Source organism: Ailuropoda melanoleuca, chromosome 15 (genome assembly GCF_002007445.2).
Source record: "Ailuropoda melanoleuca isolate Jingjing chromosome 15, ASM200744v2, whole genome shotgun sequence".
NCBI lineage: Eukaryota > Metazoa > Chordata > Mammalia > Carnivora > Ursidae > Ailuropoda > Ailuropoda melanoleuca.
In genome coordinates, this window is record NC_048232.1 from 79,426,839 (window position 1) to 79,452,290 (window position 25,452).

At 39.7% G+C, this 25,452-nt stretch overlaps 1 protein-coding gene across 9 annotated transcripts in view; it reads right to left on the bottom strand.

Moving 5' to 3' along the window:
* Window positions 1-25,452, bottom strand: part of RBFOX2 (RNA binding fox-1 homolog 2) — a 205,785-nt gene that overhangs the window by 41,213 nt on the left and 139,120 nt on the right. For all 9 annotated transcript variants that reach the window (XM_034644174.1, XM_034644169.1, XM_034644170.1 and 6 more), the window contains one exon: window positions 19,907-20,131. In XM_034644174.1, coding sequence (XP_034500065.1) covers window positions 19,907-20,131 — 225 coding nt within the window. The remainder of the gene's footprint in view (window positions 1-19,906; window positions 20,132-25,452) is intronic.

Here is a 25,452-nt window from a genome sequence, read left to right on the forward strand (position 1 = left end):
GTAAAAGAAACTGTGAATGACAGATACTTTTGGCTCAGAGACGTTACCAACCATCTTGAAATAAAGTCTGAGACTTGAAAATATAAAGGATATAAAGTCTGAGACTTGAAAATATAAAGGATAATCAGGAATAAACTCGGAATGAATGCTAGCTTTTCAAGTGTCAATCTAAGCGATGACAGCTTTTCTCTCATTCTGTTCAGGCCTTGCAGATGGCTTAAATGTGCAATGATTCAGAGGATACAAAAATAGCAGAAAAGGGAAGAGCTATGAAGCAATGTTCTGCGAAAGTATAAGGTTTTCAATCATCAATCTGGGCACAATGTGGACTAAGCCAAATTCCATTCAAAGATGAAACTCACTAAGTTACTCAAACGGCAAGATGGACACCAAAGCAATAAGCGTAAGCATCAATTACAACTAATGTTCACTCAAGCACCTTCAAACTTGCCTCTTACATCGCCCAGCTGGAGCCCAACTATTTCTTCAACCAAATTTTAAAACCACCAGATTTGATCCGCAGGATGTCAGTGCATCACTCTGATAAAAGTTAAAAAGACTGACTCTAGCTCCAAACCAGTTTTATATATAACTTATACATGTAGTTCGTGCAATCTGTAATATTATAACGGGGTGGCGGGATAAATGAAAACTAATGATTATTTCAAGGTATGCTGCCCAATGTACTTGTTACTTCAAGTTTTTATGGCCTTGAAGACACAATTTAAGAAGGATGGAAGCCAGATTGGATCATTTTCTGCCTTGTAGCGAAAACCTACATTTTCTCTTAAGTTTTTTTTATTTATTTAAAGTAATCTCTACACCCAACGTTGGGCTCAAATTTACAACCCCGAGATCAAGAGTCGTACGCTCTTCCGATGGGGTCAGCCAGGTGCCCCCCAAACACCTACATTCTTTAAAAGTACAAAGTCTTTAATTCTAGGGACACTTCACAAGTTGAAAGAGTAAATTAACATTTCCAGAATTCTCAAGTCTTCTGACTTAATATATATTTTAAAACTGCAGTTTAACATACATAGATACAAATGCAGAAATCAGAAGCATGAATGAGTTTTCACAAAGAAAATACACCCACGTAACTATCAAATGAGATGGCACAACAGAACCCCAGGAGCACTCTAGTCACTGTCCCCTTGTGAAAGGGTCCCCACTACCCCAAACTTCTAACTCCACAGATTAGTTTGGCTGTTTTTGAACTAAAAAAAAAGGAAAAGAAAAGAAAAAAGACAAGAAAAAAGAAGGAATCATACAGTATGTACTCTTTTGTGTTTGTCTTCTTTTACACATTCTGTCTATGTAATACACATACACACACTGTTGTAATTCATCCATTCTTTCATTTTATAAACACTTATAAAATGGACTTATTGGAGCTGCTTCCAGTTTTTGGCTATTAAGGATAATGTTCTATGAATATTCTTGCTACATTCTTGTCTTTTGGTGCAAACAGCCATTTTGGTTGGGTGCACATACACGTCGGAGTGGATCTGCTGGGTCAAGGACGCACGTTAAGTTCAGCCTTAAGAGACACTGCTAGTTTTCCCAAGTGACTGTACTAACTTATACTCAGCTGTGGACAGCTGTGAGAGGTCTATTTGCTCTCAGTATTGTCATTTTCATTGTAACTATCCTGCTGGGAGGCAGTGGCACCATATTGTGGCTTTAATTTGCTTTCTTCTCTTTAAATCTCAGATCCTTTCTGCTTTCCACTTAAGAGAATTTTGTTGAAAAGTGGGAACTCCCTGTTAAATAGCAACTATTTCTTGTGTGGATACTATATCATAGACCCTTCCGTAAGCCTTTTAATAACAGTTAATACTTATATAGTGTTTACTATTTGCCAGACACCGGCCTACACATTTTATGTATTTTAATTAATGTAATTCTTGCAACAAAACCTAACAGTAGGCACTTCTTTTTTTTTTTTTTAAACATGAGAACATAGGAGGCACTATTTTTTACCCCACTCTTCAGATGAGGAATCTGAAAACCAGAAAGATTGACTAAGTACTGTTTCAGGGGTTCGAACACAGGCAGTTTGGCCCCAGAGTACATGCTCTTAACCACTATGTCATGTTGTAATGTACATGTATTAGCTTTTCTAATCCTCACAATAATCTACGAGGCAGGCACTATTATTACCCCAACTGACACAGGCAGAAAGTAAGGCACAGAGAGGTTAAGTAGGTGCCCAAGGTCATACATTAAGTGGCAGAGCAGGAGCTGAAAACCAGGTGGCTCACTTTCACGTTCTAGGCCTCCCGTCCAGCATGGCACCCATGTTTCCTCCTCCTCATTAGAAGGGAAAACGTGTGGAGCCCATTCTTTCTCAGGACCCTCACGAGGAGGAGCAAGACCTCCCCTGGGCTGGAGGCAGGCATGGGGGTAAGACAGGGAAAGCTATACAAGAATGACATGGATCCTAGGCCTTGAGGGAGGAGAAGCAGGTCAGGCCACAACAGGAAGAAAAGCAAGAGGAAGAAAACCGGCAAAGGCACACTGGCACTCACAGGAAAACAGCCAGACAACTACTAAACTGATACTCAAAGGGGCTGAGGAGCAGATTTCTGTACACAGTGGACATAGGAATATGAAATATACATTGCGGGTGCCTGGGTGGCTCAGTCAGTTGGGCGTCTGCCTTCGGCTCAGGTCATGATCCCAGGGTCCTGGGATGGAGCCGTACATCGGACTCCCTGCTGAGCTTCTCCCTCTCTTCTCCGCTTGTGCTCTCTCTCGTTATCTCTGTTCCTCCCCCTCAAATAAATAAATAAATTCTTTAAAAAAAAAGGAAATACACATTGAATGTAAGAGATACTTCCCATTTGACATCCCCAACTTTAAGTGTACCTCGGTATCAACTACTAATTGTTGAAACAGATCAGAGAGAAAAAGTAAGTAAAAGTTTTTAGGCTGTATCTTTGTGAAAAGTGGACAGAACTGTTTGTTCTGAGAAAAATGTCAGTGCACGCTATTGGTTTGCCTTATTTTCTATTGTTAGCTACTGAGCGACTTTACGGGCTGTGTAAACAACCTCCCAAGGTTCTGTTCTTCCCTCTGTGGTCATTCTCTGACCTAATTTATTCACTGGGCAGGGGGTGAAAGAGAAGAGGCTGGAGTCTGTGCACTGAGAGTTTATGGCGAGGGCTGGCCATGGCAATCCTGGGACTAGTGTCTATAGACCTACTCTTTAAACAATTTGGCTGCCCCAGCGAGGTCTAGCTAGCTGCCCCAACTGCAGGGGAGCCCACGGCCTTTCATATTGAAAAGCAAATCTCATTATAGAAATGAGGACTAAAAACGCTTTGTTTGGTTTGATGAACGCAAACTTTTAAAATTCCTGTAACTGTGAAGTGGATTAATTTTCTGACTTCCCTATGAAACAGTGGAAATATTTTTACTATGGACTGTGAACAAATGTGCTGTTATGGTCTGAAAGAGAGTTCTAGGCAATATGAGATGAAGTACTATCTTCCAAGTCTCTATCGTAGTAACACTTAACACGTAATCTGAGATAGTAAGAAATCTCTTGATAAATTCAGAAATAATATATTTTGATTTATGGATTATGGATTTTCTTCAATATTTTTTCCTTTTGTTTTCTGAGATGAGTTCATTTATTTTCAACCTCTGTGAGGCTAAAGGAGAAGAAATTTAATTCAGCAGAGCAAATTTCTTGAGAATCTGAGTCATGTCTGAAAACATCTACTAAATTCACCCATTTTAATGACAGTTTGGATTCAGAATTCTAGGTTAAAAAAAATTCCTTTAGAATTTTGAAGGCAACCTCAAGTGTTGTCTAGTTTCCTATGCTGCTGTTCAGAAACCCAAGGGCATTCTTTTCCCTCATTTTCTCTGGTTTGGAGACTGTCCAGTGTGTCTAGTGTTCTAAAATTTCATAGCAATATGCCTTAATGTGGGTTTGTTTTATTTTAATCTATTTTGCTGGTAATTCTGTAGTCTCTTTCAAGTTGAAAATTAATGTCCTTCAGTCCTGGGAAGTTTACTTGAATTATCTTACTGATGATTCCCACCCTACACATTTGGTCTCTCTCTCTGGAACTTGTACTATTGGACACTGGATGTTTTGGACTGGTCCTCTAATTTCCTTATCTATTATTTTTTTTTAAAGATTTTATTTATTTACTTGAGAGGGAGAGAGAGATAACAAGAGAAAGCATGAGCAGTGGGAGGGTGGAGCAGACTCCCTGCTGAACAGGGAGCCTGATGTGGGGCTTGATCCCAGAACCCTGGGATCTCGACCTGAGCCGAAGGCAGACGTTTAATCGACTGAGCCACCCAGGTGCCCCTTCGTATCTTTTTATTTGCTCTCTGGCTTTTGGCTCTATTTTTTGGGATAACAGGTGTTTAATTCCTTATCTGAAAACTTTGGGGCCAATGTATATCAGAATTCAGAATTTTTAGGATTTTAGAAAGGTAATAATGGGTGTATAACCCATAATGTAACTCAATCAGACTTGGGACAGTGATATTTCTTCATGTGCATTCATATAAATGTGACAATGACATATACAAGTTGTGAGTTTTGCTAACTTATGAAAAATCATCTGATTTTCAGAACATTTTTGGATTTTAGAATCGTGGATAAGAGACTATAGATCTCTACTTCTTCAATCTCATCTTCCAGCCCTCCCACAAAGTTTTTACATTTTGTTGCCTCTTTTTTTTTTTTTTTTAAAGATTTTATTTACTTGACAGAGAGAGAGAGAGAAGCAGGGTCCCCATTGAGCAGGGAACCCCACACAGGGCTCAATCCCAGGACCCCATGATCATGACTTGAGCTGAAGAAAGATACTTAACCGACTGAGCCACCCAGGCGCCCCTGGTAGCCATGTTTTTAATTTCAAGGGTTCTATTTTTCTTCTCTGAATCCCATAGTCTCCACCCCTTTTAAACTTCATTTTTGTTTAGTAGATGCAGTTACCTTCTCCTTATCTCTCTAAAGCCGTATACAGATTATTGCTTTGGTAGTTTTTTGGAAGTAAAAGCTTTCCTTTTATTCCCAATTTCTTTTTTGTTTGCTTCTTTTTGTTCTCTATCTTGCATGTTGTAGGTCTCCCTCAGGAATCTAGCTAACCTTGGTTGTCTGCTTAGAATTAAGAATTGAGTGGGGGAAGGTAGCTGAAAAAACCTGGTAGTTCTACATGGGTGGGGTGGAGGGGCATGAGAACTTTGACTCATTCCAGTTCAGTTAGGTAAGCAATTTGTTGGGGAAACCCCTGACATGTCCATCTTCAAGTCTCTCCTCTTGAGTCAGTCAGGCTCTCACAGAAGAGTATTCCAATCTTCTATCTGGAGCTGTCAGTTTCCACAACTTCTAAAATTTTTGTGGTATAAACGGAATTATTTCTCGGATTTCTCCCACAAACTGGCTTAGAAATAAGTTCGTGTGGGTCTGCTAAGCTCATCACTAACTGGGACATCTGCTTTCTAGCTTCCAAAATTATTAATTCTCCTGTTCTTATTGGTTTTTAGCCCTAAAACCACACAAACACAAAAACCATTTACTGCATTCTTGGAGGAAGCAAAATTAGACGGGGGTATTCAAAAGTAACCCGGAACTAATCGTGTTTGATAAAATCTTATAACACTGTATGTACATATGCAACACAGCTATGTGTGTTTTGAGCTGACATGTAGAAAATATTTTGGCAAATACTACTTGCTTTCAAAATAACCTTTGTATCTCAAGAAGGAGAGTCTGCATTACAGCCCTTCGCCAATGCACACATAAAAGGCTGCGGGAGAATAAGCAGAGACCTCGAAAATGAGACATGGTTCTCAGCTAACAGCAAGTCTATAAATACAAAGTTTTTTCCTCTCTCTGTTCTTCAGAGACTGGAACTACTCCAGATATAAGCCGAATATGATTAAAATATTTTGGAATAAGGAGACATGACAACTAACTGCAATGTGGGATCCTGAATTGCATTTAGAACGGAAAAAAGGACATTAGTGGAAAAACTGGTAAAATTTGAATAAGGTCTATATTTTGCCTTACTAGTATTGTACCAACACTTCTGGTTTTGAAAATTGTACTGTATCTATGTAAGGTAATGACATTAGGGGAAGTTAGGTGAAGGATTATGCAGAAATTTTTTGCACTATTTTTGCCACTTTCCTGTAAGTCTAAGTGTATTTCAAAATAAAAAGTTAAAAAGAAGGGAAAAGGTATTTTGGGGTGTCAGGTTCTAAACCCTAAAGAATATTAAAACACAAAGAATGTCTAGTTGGTTCAATGACTATACAGGCACAGCTACAGACAAATACTTGTATTTGTATTCGGTATGAGGGTTAGGCCACTTATAGAAGTCAGAAATGGGCTGAAACGTCTATTCATTTCAAATTATTTGCATGGTGAAGAAAGAACCCCATTTAATCTGATATCACTATTATGTATTCCCAAATTGGAAACAGTTTAATTTATAAACCTCTCTTACTTACAGGGGGTAAGCCACATAAAGTGTCATCTCCTGCAGCACTTTCCCTGAAGATCTCATCGTTTTAAGAATGAAAGTGTGATTCCTAGCTGGCTTCAATTTCTGTTGGATGGGGATTGGTCTTCAGTTAAGGCTGAAGTGGATCCTCCTCACAGGATGAATCGGGTATTTTCAAAATGTGACAAAGTCTGTCACATATGGTACAGAGACATGGTTCTGAAAACTGCAAGATTCAAGACTACACTTATCAAAAGATAGTATATTCCTCTTAACTGCTAAAAGTAGAGCTGTCTTGTCAATCACTATAGAATTCAGACATCTCTGAAATTAAGCAATTTTTATTATTTTTTAAAGATTTTATTTATTTATTTGACAGAGAGAGAGGCAGTGAGAGCTTGAACACAAGCAGGGGGAGTGGGAGGGGGAGAGGGAGAAGCAGGCCTCCCGCTAAGCAGGCAGCCTGATGCTGGGGCTCGATCCCAGAAGGATCCCAGAACACTGGGATCATGACCTGAGCCAAAGGCAGACGCTTAACGACTGAGCCACCCAGGTGCCCCATGAAATTAAGCAATTATTAACAAAGGTTTCACTGGGGAATATTCACATTGGTTCTGTTAAAGGTACCAGACCCTGTCCAAGAGGGAGTCACTCATGCCAATAAGCCCCAGTTCAGCAAACCAAAAATGAACTCCATTTCTTTGCTGGGCTCTCCCAGAAAAGCAAGACCTAGGTCAACCAATCAGTACTTGCTTGCTCAGCACAAGTTAACCTGACCCGGCTCTGAGACTTGCCTCTGTTCCATGTAAGGAAAGTAACCTTGCTTTAGCCAATCGACAAATGCCCAGTATAACTTCCTTGTTCCTGCTCCCTTCTGCCTATAAAATCTCTTGCCTTGTACAGCTCTTCTGAGCTCCTTTCTATCTGCTTAGATTGGATGCAACCCAATTCATGAATCACTGAATGCAGCCAATAAGACCTGTGTAATTTACTCAGTTGAGTTTTGTTAACAGTTAAAAATTTACACAAAAGTGAAATCTCATTAATTTTTCTGTATTACATTATTTCAAATTTGAATGTTTATATAAAATAAGACTGTGATGTATTTTATAGCCAAGAAAATCTAATGGAAAGCTCATTCCCAAAATAGTTTTAAGTGCATCTAAAGGGGGTGTGCGTGTGTGTGTGTGTGTGTGTGTGTGTGGTGTGTGCGCTCAATACCTCCAACAGGTAGAATGTCAGTTCTACAGGACGTTAACTGGTATTCTGTAGAAAATGGATTTCATGGTCAAATAAATTTGGGGAATACTGGACTAAACGAAGTCAACAAGTTTGAATTCTCTCCCTTCTCCCCAAACACGTATTATACATGTAATCCATTCATTTATTTTTGTAGAGCCGGCTATAAAATTCACTGATAAAGGTATGGCTCTTAGGGCAGTAGCTCCTATGCAGGTGAGGGAAGAAAGATTCTCTCAGAAGAGAGAACTGGATGGCGCATTCATTCGTATCGTTTCATAAATCAAGGTTGCCTATGACACCTTCTTTGAAATAATTATATAATAATAGTATTGTAGCTAATGTTTACTGTCATTTACTATGTGCCAGGCATTATCCTGAGTACCTGCTATTCATTTTCTCACTTAATCCAAAAAACCCTATCAGGTACGAACTATTATCACCATTTTTACAGATGAGGAAAATGAGCATTAGAATTATAATTTTCAGATGGTTACACATTTAGCAAATGGAAGGAGCTGGGAGCTAAACCCAACTCAATAAAGCTCCCTAACCACAATCACAATACTATATAATAAAGTTTTTCCTAAAACAACTTTAAAAAACAAATTTCAGTTTTTCCTGATAATATTTTATTTATTTATTTATTTAAAGATTTTTTTATTTATTCAACAGAGATAGAGACAGCCAGCGAGAGAGGGAACACAAGCAGGGGGAGTGGGAGAGGAAGAAGCAGGCTCACAGCAGAGGAGCCTGACGTGGGGCTCGATCCCATAACGCCGGGATCACGCCCTGAGCCGAAGGCAGACGCTCAACCGCTGTGCCACCCAGGCGCCCCTCCTGATAATATTTTAAAAAGTGGGTTGGGATACTTTTCATTAGGTCATTGTACACTGCCTTAAGAAAAAGGGGGGGAAGGACTACAACCCATGTTGATCCACCAACTAGGTCTGTTAGCATTTGAAGCATTTTTATAAATGTTTATAATGGAGTATATGATGGGCTAAAACCTGGTGGAATTAGATCATATGAATTCCTTATTAAAGAGTAAAAATGCCCTAAAATGATCAATTCATTTTCTGAAAAGTGAAATCTTGGCCCATATGCTCATGTACCGAAAATCGGGGTATTTCACATCGCTAAAAGAACATACTAAGAGAACTCTTGTGATATACTGAACATAAAATTATTTTATCTAATGCCACCACCAGACACAATTTTTGGGGCATGGAAAATTGAATTTACATCTCTGCAGAGCAATTCACTAGTCAAGAAAAATTACTTTTAGATTAAGTTATTTTAAAAAGAAATGTTTATGCATTTCCTTTATGTATTTGAATACTGCTATGACAATCCAAATTCTGAGAATCTAGTCCTCTCGGGGCATTTAAATGTAAGCGAACATTTTTTTTTTCAATTACCTAGTAATTCAATTTTCTTCAGAAAATATCTAGCTCCATTTTCTCAGTAGGTCAAAATGCTATAAAAAGGAATTACAAAAGGCATCATTTGTGTATGTAATATCATCATAAACTGGTATCATACTGTGAAACAAAAACCATAGCAAGTCACTTATTTTTTTAAACCAGGAGTGAGAATCATAGAAAAATTATACATAACGTAAAATAGTGAAACACAGACAGAAGATCACCTCAATTAAAAACTTTATCCTTAAATGAATGCTTCTTTAATATTTTAATGTACATTTTAGAACGAAAGAAATCTCTTCGTATGTTCTAGGTGGAGTTCTTAGGTTTAAAGTCGAAGAATCAATGGAAGCTAAGAAGACCATCCCTGGGGATGCCTTTTATTTTTTATAATTTACATGGGGAAGCAGAAAAAAAGCACTTGGCTGGAACCAGATTTCCTGAGTCCCGGCTCAGTTACTAGCTAGCTGTAACCTTCCGTGCTCAAGTCACTTAGAACTGTTGACCTCTGTTGTAGAAGGCAGGCATAAAATGATTCCTAAAATCCATTTCAGTTTTAAAACTCAGTGATTCTAATCAGTTCACTGACTTCAAAAAACAGTATAAAATATTTATGAAAAATGTACAACACTCTGGACAGGTTAAGAAAAACCATGCCCCCAAATTACTCATCAGTGCTTCTTTATCCTGGCCCGAACACAGGAGAGCAGGAAGGGGCAGCAGAGCACAGCATTACCATTCCCAGCACAGTTTAGTTCTAGTTGCTTTTGGCCGGGAAGGGAAGCGGTGGGGTGGGTAAGTAAAAGTAAATAAAAGTAAAAGTAAATAAATGAATGAAGACACGCAAGGGAGAAGCAGCAATAATCATGAGGCTAACAATATTAACAATATGCTGAAAGGTGTCTTGGCTGTCATGAACCACAGGGCAATTTTCTCTGTTCAAAAATATCCATGTCTGGGGTGCCTGGGTGGCTAGCTCAGTCAGTGGAGCATCCAACTCTTGATTTTGGTTCAGGTCATGATCTCGGGGTCAGGGTTAGGTGGGATCAAGCCCCGCATCAGGCTCCGTGCTCGGCAGGGAATCTGCTTCTCTCCTTCTCCCTCTGGCTACTGTGCACACGCTCTAATAAATAAATAAATAGAAAACAAAAATATCCATGCCTGGTCTGAATGTGGTTTTCTGTAGCAACTCTTGCACTTTCAGACCAGCCTACCGTTTGCTCAGGGATCCAGCTTTGAAACTGCCAAGATGATCGCAGGCATGGCAGCTCTGGTAAACTGATAACAACTGTGAATGGTTTGTGTAGGCTTGACATCTTCTCCCTTTTATGACTCTGGAGTGAAAATGAGGGGCGCTCTTGGAACAGTGGGTAGTCAGATGAATAAACTCCTCTGTGGTCCCAGGCCTTCTACCTCTAGCTTGGAATAGACATGCTAATGACAATGCCCACGCTGCAGGCTGAGGGTAACGTGGCCCACGACACACAATGTGAGAGAAAGATTTGGGCCTCATTCTTCCCATTACGTTCCAGAAATCCTCACTTGGGCACATGGACCCATGTTAAGGGCTATCACTTCTTGGCTATGTTTTAGCGGGACACCAATCCACAAGGCACTTGCAAGGAAGACAGTCAGTGGGTAATGGCATGGGGGATGGTTAGACTGGAACTCTGACAGAGAAGTGAGGGAAAAGCTGGCTTCAACTCCAGAGAAAGGGCGTGAACAAAGCAAAGAAACTGAGGACGGTGAGCAGCATGGAGCTCTAGTTATCTGTCATTCAGAAGTGCGCCTGAAGGCCATCGAGAGGCCCGTGACGTCTACCGCTGACCAGCACAGTAAAGGCGGGCCCCTCAGCTATGCCTTCACATCTCTGCCTTAGAGCCATCAGCTCCGTTCAAATACTTCCAAAGATGCTATTAACATTTCCTACTAACCAATCACAGATGCTGAACCTTTATAAGCTTTTTTTTTTTTTCACTCAAAAAACACGTATTAAACATCCATTATATGCCAACGGCAGTAATAAGAGGGCAAGTAGCAGCTCCTGCCTTCAAGGGAAGTATCATCTACTAGGTGGGTAGACCATGCATACAGACTCAAACCTCACCTGAAGATCATCACCAAAGCTGGTCCACCTCAAATACTTCAGTCACTTATGCCTGCCGGCACTTGGAAGAGTATCTAAACATGTAACAACTGAGGTCCTTTCTTCTCTGCAGGAAGGTGTGGGGCTAATCAGGACCCTTGACTGTTACCTCTTTGCTAAAGCACAGTATGGGACAAACTGTCAAAACCAGCTCTTGTCTTAAGGGTACAAGAAGCTTCTAGCCCAACATGAAAATCAATTTCTCAAATACATTTTAGAAATAAAATTCCAGATTTCGTTGTTTATTTCTCATTTTTGTAGAAGTTCTTTTTTTGGTTCTCTCACACAAGATGAGACTATTCAACATAAAATCTCTACTGCAGTATAGCTGTGGCTCACAATAATGAAACGTACAAATCAAGGACATCAAAGGACAAGTGATTTTAAAAGATGGCTTAAAAAAAGCAATTAAAGGGGCTCCTGGGTGGCTCAGTTGGTTAAGAGTCCAACTCTTCGTTTCGACTCAGTCATGATCTCAGGGACATGAGATCAAGCTGAGTTGGGTTCCATGCTCATTGGGGAGTCTGCTTGAGAGTCTCTCTCCCTCTCCTTCTGCCCCTTCTCCTGCTGTGTGTGCTCTCTGCACTCTAAATAAATAAAATCTTCATAAAAAAAGGCAATTAAAGAACTATTTAAACCAGTAATTTCCCAAATTTCTAATTTCTTTTCAACACAATCTTGTCAGGTAGGCACTGCTGGCTTCATGTAATAGAGGAATCTGGAGTTTGGGAGGTGAAACGATTTATTCAAGGTACAGTTCTTGCACTGAGGAGGACACAATCTTTGCGCTCTCCTGCTTCTACTCATTCAGTCAGCTGTCGGATCCTGTGTATTTTACTGTGGCAACTTCTCTTCCATTCATCCCTCCTCTAAATAACCGTTGCAGCCCCCTGGTCCAGAACCTCTGAAGACTCTTTCCTAACCAGTCCCTCTGCTTCTCCCCTCACCCGGTATATGCAACACATTGGTCTTCTGGAAGCATAGCTCTGCTCACTTCCATTTCCTTGCTCAGAAACTTCCAATAAAGTCATTTCTCAGACGGGCATTCAAATACTCTTCCCAATTTGTACTCAAGCGACTTTTCTCCCACCGTATTTCCCTCTGTATCCACCAAACACCCCAAGCTTCAGCCTATTGGAAACACGTTTTTATTCAAAGACATTTTGATCTTGCCCATCTCTTTAACTCTGCTTTGAGAAATCACTTGCCTAATTCTTCCCATCATGTTCTAATCCCGTGCATGTTCCAATTCTAATCACTCTTAATATGAGGACCAGATCAATGTTACCTGCATCTAGAAGCCTTAGTTTCTCCCTCTTCAGACCTCCCATGGCACACCTTACCTCCTTTAACTACTCCCAACCACCTGAGAAATAATTACTGAGTAACTATTAAGTGCCAGGCACTGTGATAAGTCAGAGAACGCAAAGATGAACTAGAAGAACTTTTTCTTTAAAAGCGTAGTTTAGTGAGACAGAAGGGAACAAAAAACATCTTGTAAGTTCCACAACAAGTGGTCAGCTCAGGAGTCTACCTGAGCCTGAATGAAGGATAAGCTGGCTCTGCCTGGGATAATCGAGCAAGGCTCCCCAGCAGAGCTGACATTTGGGCTGACTGGGCAGAGATGCACAGGGGCATGCTAGCAGGACCAGCGCGTATACATACACCATCCCCTGCCGCTGAGCTGGAGCCGGGGATCCGAGCAGCAGAATGGAGAACCGACTCTGAATTCCCTGACTGTAAAACCCTCACACACACAATGGACTAGTTTATGGATCACAATAAAACCGTGTTTGTGAAAGCTATTTTTAAACAAAGTACCATTTCTTTGTAAATCACAAAGCTTCTTATCTATCTTCTGAATTTAACTGGCCATAGGAATTACCGATCCATTTTAAGAAACGTGTTAGTAGATAGTAAAAGTTTAACAGAATAATCTAGAATGTTGTCAGATCTAAGTTTTATGATGTACTGCTCTATGGCTCAGTCTCTCCGTCTACACACGTTGCCCCTGGAACACCCACACATTCACAACTTCCAAAGGCAAATGGCTTAAGAGCAGTGAATTCACACTCCCATTTAAATGTACACTTAAACACGTAAGAAGCATCTTCAACCAGAGCCTCCTAATAATTTCGTATTTTATTGTTAGCAACTTCCTAAAAGTACAGAACCTGTGTCATCTCTGTCGACACAGTTCAAAGGATTTTCCATTTCTTCCTCAGCACCAATGAATTCCCAATCTATACACATGGCTTCCTAATTTTATTTCTTTAGCACCTCAAATTGGTCAATATAATGCAAAATTATGTAGTGAATAGTTTCTAATATGGATGAGGAAGAGAAGTCTTCACCATATATATTTATATTAAGGAAAAGAATGTGTCTTTTACCCTGCCGTTAGAAACCTAGAATCCGGGCATCTGAAACAATGGGAGATGGTGACAGGAAGGGAAAACAAGCAGAAAGAGAAGTGGGCCCTGGGGAGGAAAGGCGCAATGAGGAACTGTATAGCGAGTGCCATGCTGTCATGGCATGGAAGTCCTGCCTGCTGGCTTCGACGGCGTGAACAGGCCAGTGACTCCTCTCCCCAAAACAAGACAACGGTAAGAAAGCTGGACAAAAATTGTCCCACAGTCATTTCACGTTCTGGAAATCACAGGCAGATGATAAAGAAATTTCTTGAAAAATTGCTAGAGCTTAGAGTAACACCAGCAAGAGGCCACAAACATTGCCTGTGGCAGACTCCAACCTGCCATGTCATCCCTGCCCCAACACCACCACTGATCCCTCAGTTCTGCAGGAGAGAACTTCGTTTTTATCAGGACAGGGCCATGAGAACTAGCAGCTATCCTACCAGAAGGGGTAAACTTAATTTGGGGCATTGAGGGCAGTGGTGGAGTGGGTGGTGAGGGGGATGGGGAGTGGGCAGTGGCTAAAAGCAGCAAGTTCGGTAGGCCCTACCAGGGGAAATACAGTCTTCTACCCTGAGCTTGTGGTCTGGCTGAGCTGAGCACTGGAGCAGCCAGCAACGTGAAGGGGAGATCCTGGAAATGAGAGGATCACAGAGGAACTGGATACGCTCTCCTCACATCTGTGGTCAATGGTGAAACTACAAGCATGAGGAGGGGGAGACAGGAGAGAGCCCAACAGAGAGAAAAAGCCAAGCAGACCTGAGAACTGGCTGAACTCTGAACTCACTTCCCAACCCGCAAACAGATGGATCGCCAGAGGGTGGAAGCTTTACAAGCTCGAGGTGCCTAAACACAACCTCTGCCCAAATCACTGGCTGGCCACTGAGCGAGGGAGACACAGGGTAACACCTAGCCAGGTTAAAAAGTGCAAACGAGAAGGAAAATCGCTGAGATTTTAGGGAGAAACAGCAGTGGCTGCACACCATCAAGAAGTCACAGTCCACAGCTTAAGTTCGAGCAAATTACTTAAAACACACACACACACACACACACACACACCTATACCTCTAAAAAATATAACACTTCAGAGTGGCTGAAACATATTACTAAAATGTCCAGTTTATTAAAAAAATATAAGACCTGTAAAGAAACAGGAGAGTATGGCCCGGACTCAAGAAAACAAAGCAGTAACTAGAAATAGACCCTTCAGTGGGCCTGGATGTTGGACTTGGCACGTGACTTCAAAGTGGCAATTACATACGTATTCAGAGAACTAAAGGGAATAGGATGACAAGGAATCTCAACAGAGAAACAGAAATCACGAATGAGAATTCTGGAGTTGGAAAGTAGAGTAACTGAAATAAAATACTCACTGGATGGTGTCACAAGCTGATACAATGTGGCAGAACAAGAGTGAGTGGACTGAAAAGAGCTATCAACAGAAATTCTCCAATCTAGCGAACAGAAAGAAAAAACATCAAAGAAAAACGAACAGAACTTTAGATTCTGTTTCGATTCAACTCAGTGACAAACAAACAAAAAACCAGAACTTGAACCTGTAGGTGACTGACATCAAATTCCCAACGTATTTGTGGTGAAAGTCCCAGGAAGAGAGGAGAAAGAGAAAGAACAAACAGCTGAAGAAATTACGTTCAAAATGTCCCAAACTGGATAAAAAATATTACTCTACAGATCCAAAAATCTCAACAGCTTCCAAGTATGATAAAAATGAAGAGATACGCCCTAGACACATCAGAGTCAAACTGCTCAAAGCTAAAGATAAAATAAAAATCTTGAAAGCAGCAAGAGAAAAACAATTCATCACAGAAAGGGGAACAGCAGGAGTAACAGCTGACTCCTCAGGATCCGCCAGCTCTTGTCAGAGGCCAGAGGGCAGTGGGATGATGGGTTTGAAGTGCTGGGGAGTGGAGAAAAAATGGTCAACTAAGAATTCTACAGCGAGCAGAACTATCCTTCAAAAATGAAGACAAAATAAAGACATTCCTAGATACATAAAAACAGAAAATTTGTTTCAAACAGACCTAGTCTACAGAAAATACTGAAAGACGTCTTATAGGCCGAAGGGAAATGACATCAGAATACAACTCAAATCCACAGGAAGATATGAAGATTACTGGAAGTGGTAACTTTCTTAGAAAATATAAGATTTTTTAAAGTAATAATTACAAGACTGTATTGTTGCATTTCTAATATATATTTGTCTCTACCAATACTTCTTGTCTTACCTATTTTGTCTGATACTAATATAATCACTTCAGCTCTCTTATCATTACTGTTTGTATGACATCTTTTTCCTTCACTTTGTCTCAAACTCTTTGAATCTAAGGTGTGTCTCTGGTAAAAAAAACATACAACTGGATCTTATATGTATAATACAGATGTCAAAAATAGTACAAAGGATGGTGAGGAATGAAGCTATATTAGACCAAAGACACAATCTTTTACCAGAAGAAGACACACATACACGTGTGCGTGCACCCACAAGTAAGCAAATGTGTGCATTAGTAAGTTATGGTAAATTGAAGATGTAATCCTCGATCAAGAATGAAGAAAATATAAAAATTACAACACAAATAACTAATTAAAAATCACAAAGGGATTTAAAAGGTACAGTTAAGAATTATTTGACAGAAATCAGTAAAGAAGGAAGAGAGGAACAATAAAAGGAGACATAAAACAAGTAGTTAAATGGCAGACATAAATCCACCCATATTAACAATTACTTTAAATGTAAATAGACTAAATGCTCTGATAAAAAGGCAGTCCTTTTCAAATTGGTTAAAGTAAGATTCAGTTGTATTTTTTTTTTTTTTTAAATTTACGAGAGAGGGGCGCCTGGGTGGCACAGCGGTTAAGCGTCTGCCTTCGGCTCAGGGCGTGATCCCAGCGTTATGGGATCGAGCCCCACTTCAGGCTCCTCCGCTATGAGCCTGCTTCTTCCTCTCCCACTCCCCTGCTTGTGTTCCCTCTCTCGCTGGCTGTCTCTATCTCTGTTGAATAAATAAATAAAATCTTTAAAAAAAAAAATTTACGAGATGTCATACAAATAGTAATAAGAGAACTGAAGTGATTATATTAGTATCAGACAAAATAGACTTAAGAAATAATGACAGAGACAGAGGGACACTTCATATTGAGAAAAGGTCATACTGGTTAGGAACAGTCTGTAGGAAAGACCATCTACTAAGCCTTAAAACAAGTCTCAATCAGTTTTTAAAAATTGAATCATACAAAGTATGTTCTCTTTCCACAGTGGGATTAAATTACAAATCAAGAAAAGAAAGTCGGGAAATCTTCAAACATTTGGACATTAAGAAACACATGTCTATGTAACCCAGGATCAAAGGAGAAGTCATTAGGAAAAATTTAAAAAATATCTTGAACGAAAACAAAAACACAATATATCACATTTTGTGGGAAACCTAAGGGGAAATGTATAGCTTTAAACATGTATCAGAAAGGAAAAAAAATCCAAAATCAATGATTTAAAGCTGCAACTCAAGAGGCTAAAAAAAAACACAACAACACAAAAACCAAAGACCTAAGACCAAATCAAACTCAAAGCTAGTAGAAGGAAGGAAACAATAAAGATCAGAATGGAAATCAATGAAATATAAAACAGAAAAACAACAGATTTTTTAAAAAATCAATGAAATCAAAGCTGGTTTTCTGGAAAGATCTGCAAAATTAATAAACCTTAGCTAGACTGATCAAGAAAAAAAGAAAGAAGGCACAATTACCAAAATCAAGAATGTAAGAGGGGATATCACTACAGATGCTATAGAAATTAAAAAGGATTACATGGATTATTATAAATAACTTTACACCAACAAAATAGACGATTTAGATGAAAAAGAAAAATTCCTAGAAAGTCACAAATTACCAAATTGATTTGATGTGAAATAGAACATAGAAATAAAAACAGAAAAAGGACAGATAACTAGTGAATAGATTTTTAATTAAAATATTTAATAAAGCCTCAGATTTAGATTTTATTCCTTCTTTGCACAGTTGTTCTGGTAAGTCTGCGAGTTCATAATCATTTGAAAGTGATTTGGAAATGCAGGCAAGATACCAGCCAATATATTCATGATTCTAGAACAAATGCTACGGAATCCTCATCTGTTACCCACCATGCTTACATCTTCCCAATAAATTGTCTACTGTAGCCCATCACTTATGAAGTATAAAATTATGTGCTTATATATAACTGATCAACACTGAAAAGATAACATGTTTTCAAGGAAAGAATGGATTTCTTTGTGGTCTAATATCTAATAAAAGAAAATGGAAAGTATTTGAAGGTTAAAATCCATCCTTATGTAACAAAAGCTTCCACTATAAGGCTCTTCATTGGGAAGTAAATCCTATCAAGTGGTTTAGAGGCTGAATAAAGCTCTCCTGATAATCTGAAACAGGAAGGGCAAAAAAATCTAAAAACCAGACACAGATCTTTCTATCCAGAGTACAGAACATTTTTATCTTTGGAGATAGACCAGCAATCCCACAGACAATATGACTTCCGGTGTATTGCTATGTATGTGATATATACCTACTGGTTGACTTTTGACATTTCTTTTACTTCGGCAATTAGTAGTAAAAGGCAAAGCCAAAGAGGTTGGCTGGGGCCAGGGATTAGTAAACCAAGTCCAGAGTTTGGTTTTTATTTTAAGTATGTGAGGGAACCGTTAGAGTTAAGCAGGAAAGTAACCTTATTTGCGTGAGCAAACAGAGCACTGTGTTGGCTGCTGTGTGGGGAAGGGATCCTCAGGCAGGCAGCAGTAACACAGGAAATAAGCCATGAGGTCTGGACTAGCGTGGGGACGACGATGATGATACTGAACATGACTTCAACTCTTAAATCTCCTAGCAGCCAGTGGAGGCAGGTACTGCTGTCTTCCTTTTCCAGGTACAGATACGTATTTGTCGCCACCGAGCAAGCCAACACAGAAAGAGGTTAGATAAAGTCATGCTGCTAAGTAGGGCCCAACTCGAACCCAAGAAATCTGGCAGAAGAGCTGCACTGGTAATCACGTACACTGTTCAGTCAGAGTATTAAGATAAAGAGAAAAGCTGAAGTAAGAATGCTTCGAGTTACCGCTATTGGACTTGCAAATGCACCGGATGTGGAGAGGAAGGAAAGAGAGCCGACTCCTAGGTTCTGCTCGAGCAGCAAGGTCAATTTAGTAGTATAATTATACAGCGAAAGGACATAAAATAAGAGGAAGGGGGTCCTAGGACCCAGGCTTGGAGTGCTGCAATATTTAAAAACTGAACAGAGGGGCGCATGGGTGGCTCAGTCTGCCTTCGGCTTGGGTCATGATCCCAGAGTCCTGGGATGGAGCCCCTTGTGGGGCGGCTTCCTGCTCTGCGGGGAGCCTGCTTCTCCCTCTCCCTCCTTCCCTGCTTGTGCTCTCTCGCACGCTCTCTCTGTGTCAAATAAATAAATAAAATCTTTTAAAAAATAAATAAAAACTGAACAGAGAGGGGCTCCTGGGCAGCTCAGTCAGTTAAGCCTGGGACTCTTGGTTTCTGCTGGGGTCATGATCTCAGGGGCGTGGGACTGAGCCCTGTGTTGGGCTCTGTGCTCGGCAGGAAGTCTGCTTGAGAGTCTCTCTCTCTCCCCCCACTCCTGCGAGCTCTCTCTCCCCCCCAAAAAATAAATAAATCTTTTAAAAATAAAAAAAAAATTTAAAAAATAAAAACTGAACAGAGAGATAGGAACCAGCAAAGGGGACTAAGTGAGAACTTCCAGTGCACAGGAGGGAAACGGAGTGTCCCGAGAGCAAAAGGCTGAGTATGTCAAAGAGGAGGAAACAGGCAATGTGCGGAACGCTGCTGAGAGACTGCGTACCATGACAACACAGGAGAGACCACGAGGCATGGCGAAACGAAGCTTCCTAGTGAAACTGACCTAAGTGTGCCCTCGTTGCAGCGCTCACCTTGTGTTGTCTGTCCTGTCTCTAGACCCTAAGCTCCTGGGCAGTGACTGCGAGCTCAGACTCGAAGTCCTTACCTTCTAATTTCAATGCAGGGGGGCAGAAATGAAATTACATAAATGCTATGTAGTGTCAGGTAGATGCTAAATTAATTCAAAGGGTTTTCTGGTCTGATGATTCAGGTGAAGATTTCAATATGATGGCAGGCACTCTTCCATTTCCCACCTCATAGTTCACATACCGTGAGAGATCCGTTTTGTGTGCTGGGTGAGTTGCTACTCTGTTCCCCGTGGGCTTGCGTACTTCCGTAGAGTGTCAGGTTATGCTCACTGGTCTGGCCGGCATAGTCCTGAGTGTGTGGCACTCCATATTCTGTGGGAATTCCATTCTGTGGAGGTGGTGGAAACGGGATGGTAGTAAAAGGCTGAACCATTGCGTCAGGAGTTGTTGTTGGCTCCTGGTTACCCTAAAACAAATAGTGGAAGAGAAAATAAGGAGAAAAAGTGACTTTAAATTCTCATTACGTGACTATTTTTAAGGTGAGTATACAAAATTCTCTGAATATTCTCTCTTCGCTCCAGTAAAATGGAAGGCTTACTGCCTGAGGACTAGGGCAAACACTGCCATATATAGCGATGTATGCATGTAGCCACGCAAACATACCCTCATCTTCGGCCAATCTGTGGTTCTTAAACAGGTCCATGACCATATTAAAGTTGATTAGTTACCAAAGAGTCAAAAATTTTCCTTTAAACCAAGTCTTAAAAAAATGCCAGGAAATTTCTCACACAAGAATAGTTTTAAGAGTTGAAATTAGTTTAGGCCATTAGTATTTTCTTCAGGACACACTCTATCCCTTTACAGAGATTCTCAGGGTAAAACAAAGCAATTTCATTAAATTACAATTTCTAACAACAGGTAGGGTGAGATTCTAAACTGAGTTCTCAAAACAAGACAACATAGATCTCTAGATTTTAAGAGTACAGAGTTCAGAAGAAAGTATATTATTAAAAAATCAATGTTTGGATTTCAAGATAGAGATTTACTTAAGTCTTGGCTACTAGGCTAATAGCTTAAAAAATCGGTTGCTTAAATTATAAATATTAGAGATAGACCAAAAAAAATCCCCAGATAAAAAAATTTAAGAGTTCTTCACAATCACTGTGAGCTTTATAAGGCTAACAGCACAGCAGGACACCTCTCCATGTGATAACCAATCCCACATGCTTACCTGGAATTCACTGTGATATCTGAAATATCAATAAAGAATATGCAGGATCTATAGGTAATTGTTAGAAGGAGCCATTGTGGATCCAGAGCCCCTTTCTCACTTCTGTCCTGAGTTCAGATACAGAGTTTGAATCTTGCACCCCCCTCCCCCGGCCTCCCATTTTATTTCATAAAAAGTAAAGCCATTATTTTACTGAAGATACACAAGTCTGCAAAGTCTTGGGCCACTGTCCTCTGTAAGTAGTTGGCAGAGATGGACAAATGCTTCAAAATGTCAGCACTTTGAAAGGCTCCCCCCACCCCTATTTTAGATGTCATATCATTAGGTAATCAGAGAAAATCTGGGTTTATGTCACTTGGTTTCCTCCTACTCATAAGCATCACTTTCATCAGGCAAGGGAGCAATTATTCCTCTTTCTCAGTCCCAATTATCCTTCTTTCCCCTCAGTTCAAGAGGGGATTCTCTACCCAGTGAGAGCTGTAGGAAACAGAACTTACAGCAGCATTTTCTAAACATCGTCCCAGGCTTTCGACGCTAACCTGATGGCCATTAAACTCACCTATATCTCAAACAAAATGAATCCAAAAATGCAGAAAGATCTCACACTATTTTTAAAGAAAGCTTCCACCATCATTGCTACAATAAGCTCTTCTGCATAATGAAACTGAACAAATGTACAAAAGCTGTTATAAATGGAGAAATACATGGTCATGGATTGGAAAGCTTGGTATTCCTAAGATGGCCATGCACCCCAAATCCCACAAACTCAATCAAAATCTCAGGTATTTTTGCAGAAACTGACAAGGTGTTATTAAAATTTATATGGAAATGCAAAGAGCCTAGAAGAGCCAAAGTGATTCTGAAAAAGAACACAAATTGGAAGACTTACACCACCAGATTTCAAGACTTACTACAAAGCTGCAGTAGTCACAATAGTACGGTACCGGCTTAAAGACAGACAAACCAACGAATGAGCAGAAAAGAATCCAGAGAGATACATGTATATACAGTCAGTATTAAATCATCAAGTCAATTCAGTAGGAAAAAGGAAACCCTTTTTAACAGATAAAAAACTGAATACCCAGTGGGAAAAAAATAAACCTCAACTCATCCCACATCCCAACTCAAACCTTAACTAGGCAAAAGTTAACTGGAAAGAGATATCAGACCTAAATATAAGAGCGTTTTAAAACTCTAAAACACCTAGGAAAAAAAGATAGAGGATAACTGTCACAATTTTGCAATAAACAAAGAATTCTTTGGTCATTAAAAAAAAAAAAACCAGGAACTACTGAAGAAAAAACTGATAAACCGAACTCCATCAAAATTTAAAAATTTCTTGCTCTTTGACAGGTACCACTAAGATAATGAAAAGACAAGATGGAGCCTGGGAGGCAGTGTTCATAGTACACACATCTGGCAAAGAACACACATCCAGAATCCACAAAGAACTGTTACAAATCATAATAAAAAGAACAAAGCAACTTTTTAAAAGATGGATTAATGACTTTCACAGACAAACTCCCACAAAAGGATATACAGATGGGCAGAAAACACACGAATGTGTGGCTCAACATTAGTCATCAGGGTTACAAAACTAAAACCAAATGAGCTACCATTTCACACCCATTAAAAGGACCACAAGACTGAAGACACTGAACGTTGACAAGGATGTGGAACAGCAAGAGCTTTCATATACTGCATGTCAAAGCGTAAAACAGTATATCCACGTGGTAGAACTGTTCTGCAGTTTTACTTTTTTATACAGTTAAAATATTCATGTTCGCCCCAAAGAAATAAAAGCATGTATACAAAAACACTTGTATAAGAATGTTCATGGAAGCTTTATTCTTAATAGCCCCAAACTGAAAATGACTGTACTGAAATCAACAGGAAAATGGATAAACAAATTGTGGTTTATTCACAAAACGGAATGTTACATAGCTGAAAAAAAGAAAAAAAGAAAAAAAAAGAATAAACTACCAACAACACAGATGAATCTTAAAGCTGTGCTCAATGAGATACAAATCTATTGTAACAGAAATGATAAAGCAGTTGTTTCTTTTGGGGGGGGTGGGGAGTGATGATGGAGATCTGGAACATTCTAGGATGGAACATTCTAGGATGACAGAAATGCTAAACTTCTTGTTAAGGATGATGGTACCAAATTGTTAAAATTCATTAAACTGAACACTTCATAAATATGTCACTACATGTTAAAGGGAAAAATAAGGCAATAAAAAAAAAAACACTGGCAAACATCATATTAAGCTGTGAAATACCTGTCCTCACTAAGAATCCTATGACTCATGCGCTACATACAATGAGGTGACAAACCTGAACTGGAGATAAAGAGAACAGAGACAACTATAGCTATGTACTTAGAAAAGCCCAAGAAATTAACTACAAATGAGTAGACCTAATAATAAAATTTTGTCATATTTACTTTACAACCGGCAATAGTCAATTATTCAAAAGGGCAACAAAATGTACAGGATAAAACACCCGATGTAGGATATAAAGCAAGGCCTGAATAAACAGAGATGTATTCTGTTTCTGGAGGAATGCTTCATATAGAAATGTTAATCCTTGCTAAAATAAAATATATACCAAATGTCATTTTTTTTAGGACTTTATTTATTTTAGAGAGCACATGAAGAGGGGGGGCAGAGGAGGAGGAAAAGAGAATCTTAAGCAGACTCCCTGCTGAGCATGGAGCCTGACCCTGAGATCGTGACCTGAGCCAAAACCAAGAGTCCGATGCTCAACTGACTGAGGCACCCAGGCTCCCCTACCCAACGTCATTTTCAATCAGAAGCAAACAGAGCCTGGGGAAGAAAACAGGACTAAGTATAATTCTAATTGGTATGTGAAAAACTACCACGAAAGTTTGGAAAGGGAAAAGCTATAAAGTGGGGCATGCTCTATGGTACGGTAAGACTTGCCATAAAGCTACTGTGATTAAACACTAAGCATACACACAGTGATTAACAGAACACTGATTATCCTAAAACAGTTTCAAGTTTACACAGAAAATTAACAGAAGATAAAAGTAGCATGTCACTTCAGTGGGGAGAAATTGTTTATTTACCACAGAGGATTTGTAAAAGTTGGCTACCCACCAGAAAGAAAATAAATGAGCCCCTCACAGTGTATACTCCATACAAGAAAAATTCAAGACGGAATAAAATCTAAGAGAACAACGAAAACTATGAAAATATAAGAAAACCTGGGAGAGTAACTGGGGTTGGGGGACTCTCACGTAAGACAGGAAGATAGGAAACCTAAAAACCAGGAGGAGAAAAAGGGCAGACATGGTTGCAGAAGTTAGGAAGGAAAGGAGAGCAGGGGAAGGAGGGAGGGCAAGGGAAAGGGGAGAAACGGCCTTTAAAGTAAAAAAAACCAAAAAACAAAAAACAAAAAAACCCAACTGGGGCAAAGAATTGCAACAGATAAGACAGACACTGGGTTGTCATCACTAATGTGAGAGTAGGTTACACAAACTGATAAACACAACAGAAAAAGGCACAGAATATAACTGAACAGTTCACAGATGATGAAATACCATCAAAACGTGAGATTGACACTAACATATGGGAAAACACACTAACAGCAAAACAAGCCCAATGTTTTAGTCATTTAATCAACAGAATTTTTTAAAAGTTTTATTGAGATATAACTGACCTACACAACAAACTGCATCTACTCATGCAGAGTGTAAGCACTGACGTGTACATGTGCATGCACGAAATCACCACCACAGTCAAGCTAGTGGGCCTATCTACTCCAAATCCCCCAAAGTTTCCTCATGCTCCTAATAATAAACGTGTACCACTTTTGTAATAAAGCCTACCAAGTATTTTTTTAACATAAAAGATGACAAGAAAAATGTCATCAATAAGAGGAAGCCGATACGCCGAAACACTGAATTATTATTGTGCTATCCTTAAGAAAACGGTGGTGAAATTACCTAGAGATAATATTCATAACTCTTTCATTTTCAAGTTAAACAGCATCAAAATTCAGCTGTCTCCAGTGTCCAAGAATTATCTCTAAGTGGTATTAAGGACTGCTTTACATAAAAATCTCTCCTTTGTATAGTTTTTAGAAATTAGGCTACGAAAGCCTTAAATTTTTGCCCATAATGTTTCAGGAAAAAGGTCTATCTCTGGCACCCATCACCATGTAAGTTCTTTTCATGATCTCCAGGCTGGGGTATTGTCTATGACTTCTCCTTAGCTATCCTGGGTGCCCTAAGTTCAAGTCACACAGGGCTGTATCCATATCCACCTACCTGCCCACCTGCCCCCTGCCTGAAGCACACTGCTTCAGAAGCCCTCACAGGACTTCCTGGCCTGAAGTCAGATGTGACAGAGAAAATCCAAATTCAGGTGGACTGGTGAATGTGAGAGCGCAAGGGCACCAGGGTGTCTCTAGATCTACACTCCCAGCTCCAGACATAAATGTAATCTTACAGTACGCAAGAAGGTCTACTACATCGTCAATAAGGCTCAAAGACATTGCTTCCCACTTATGACTAACACAGCAAAGGGACC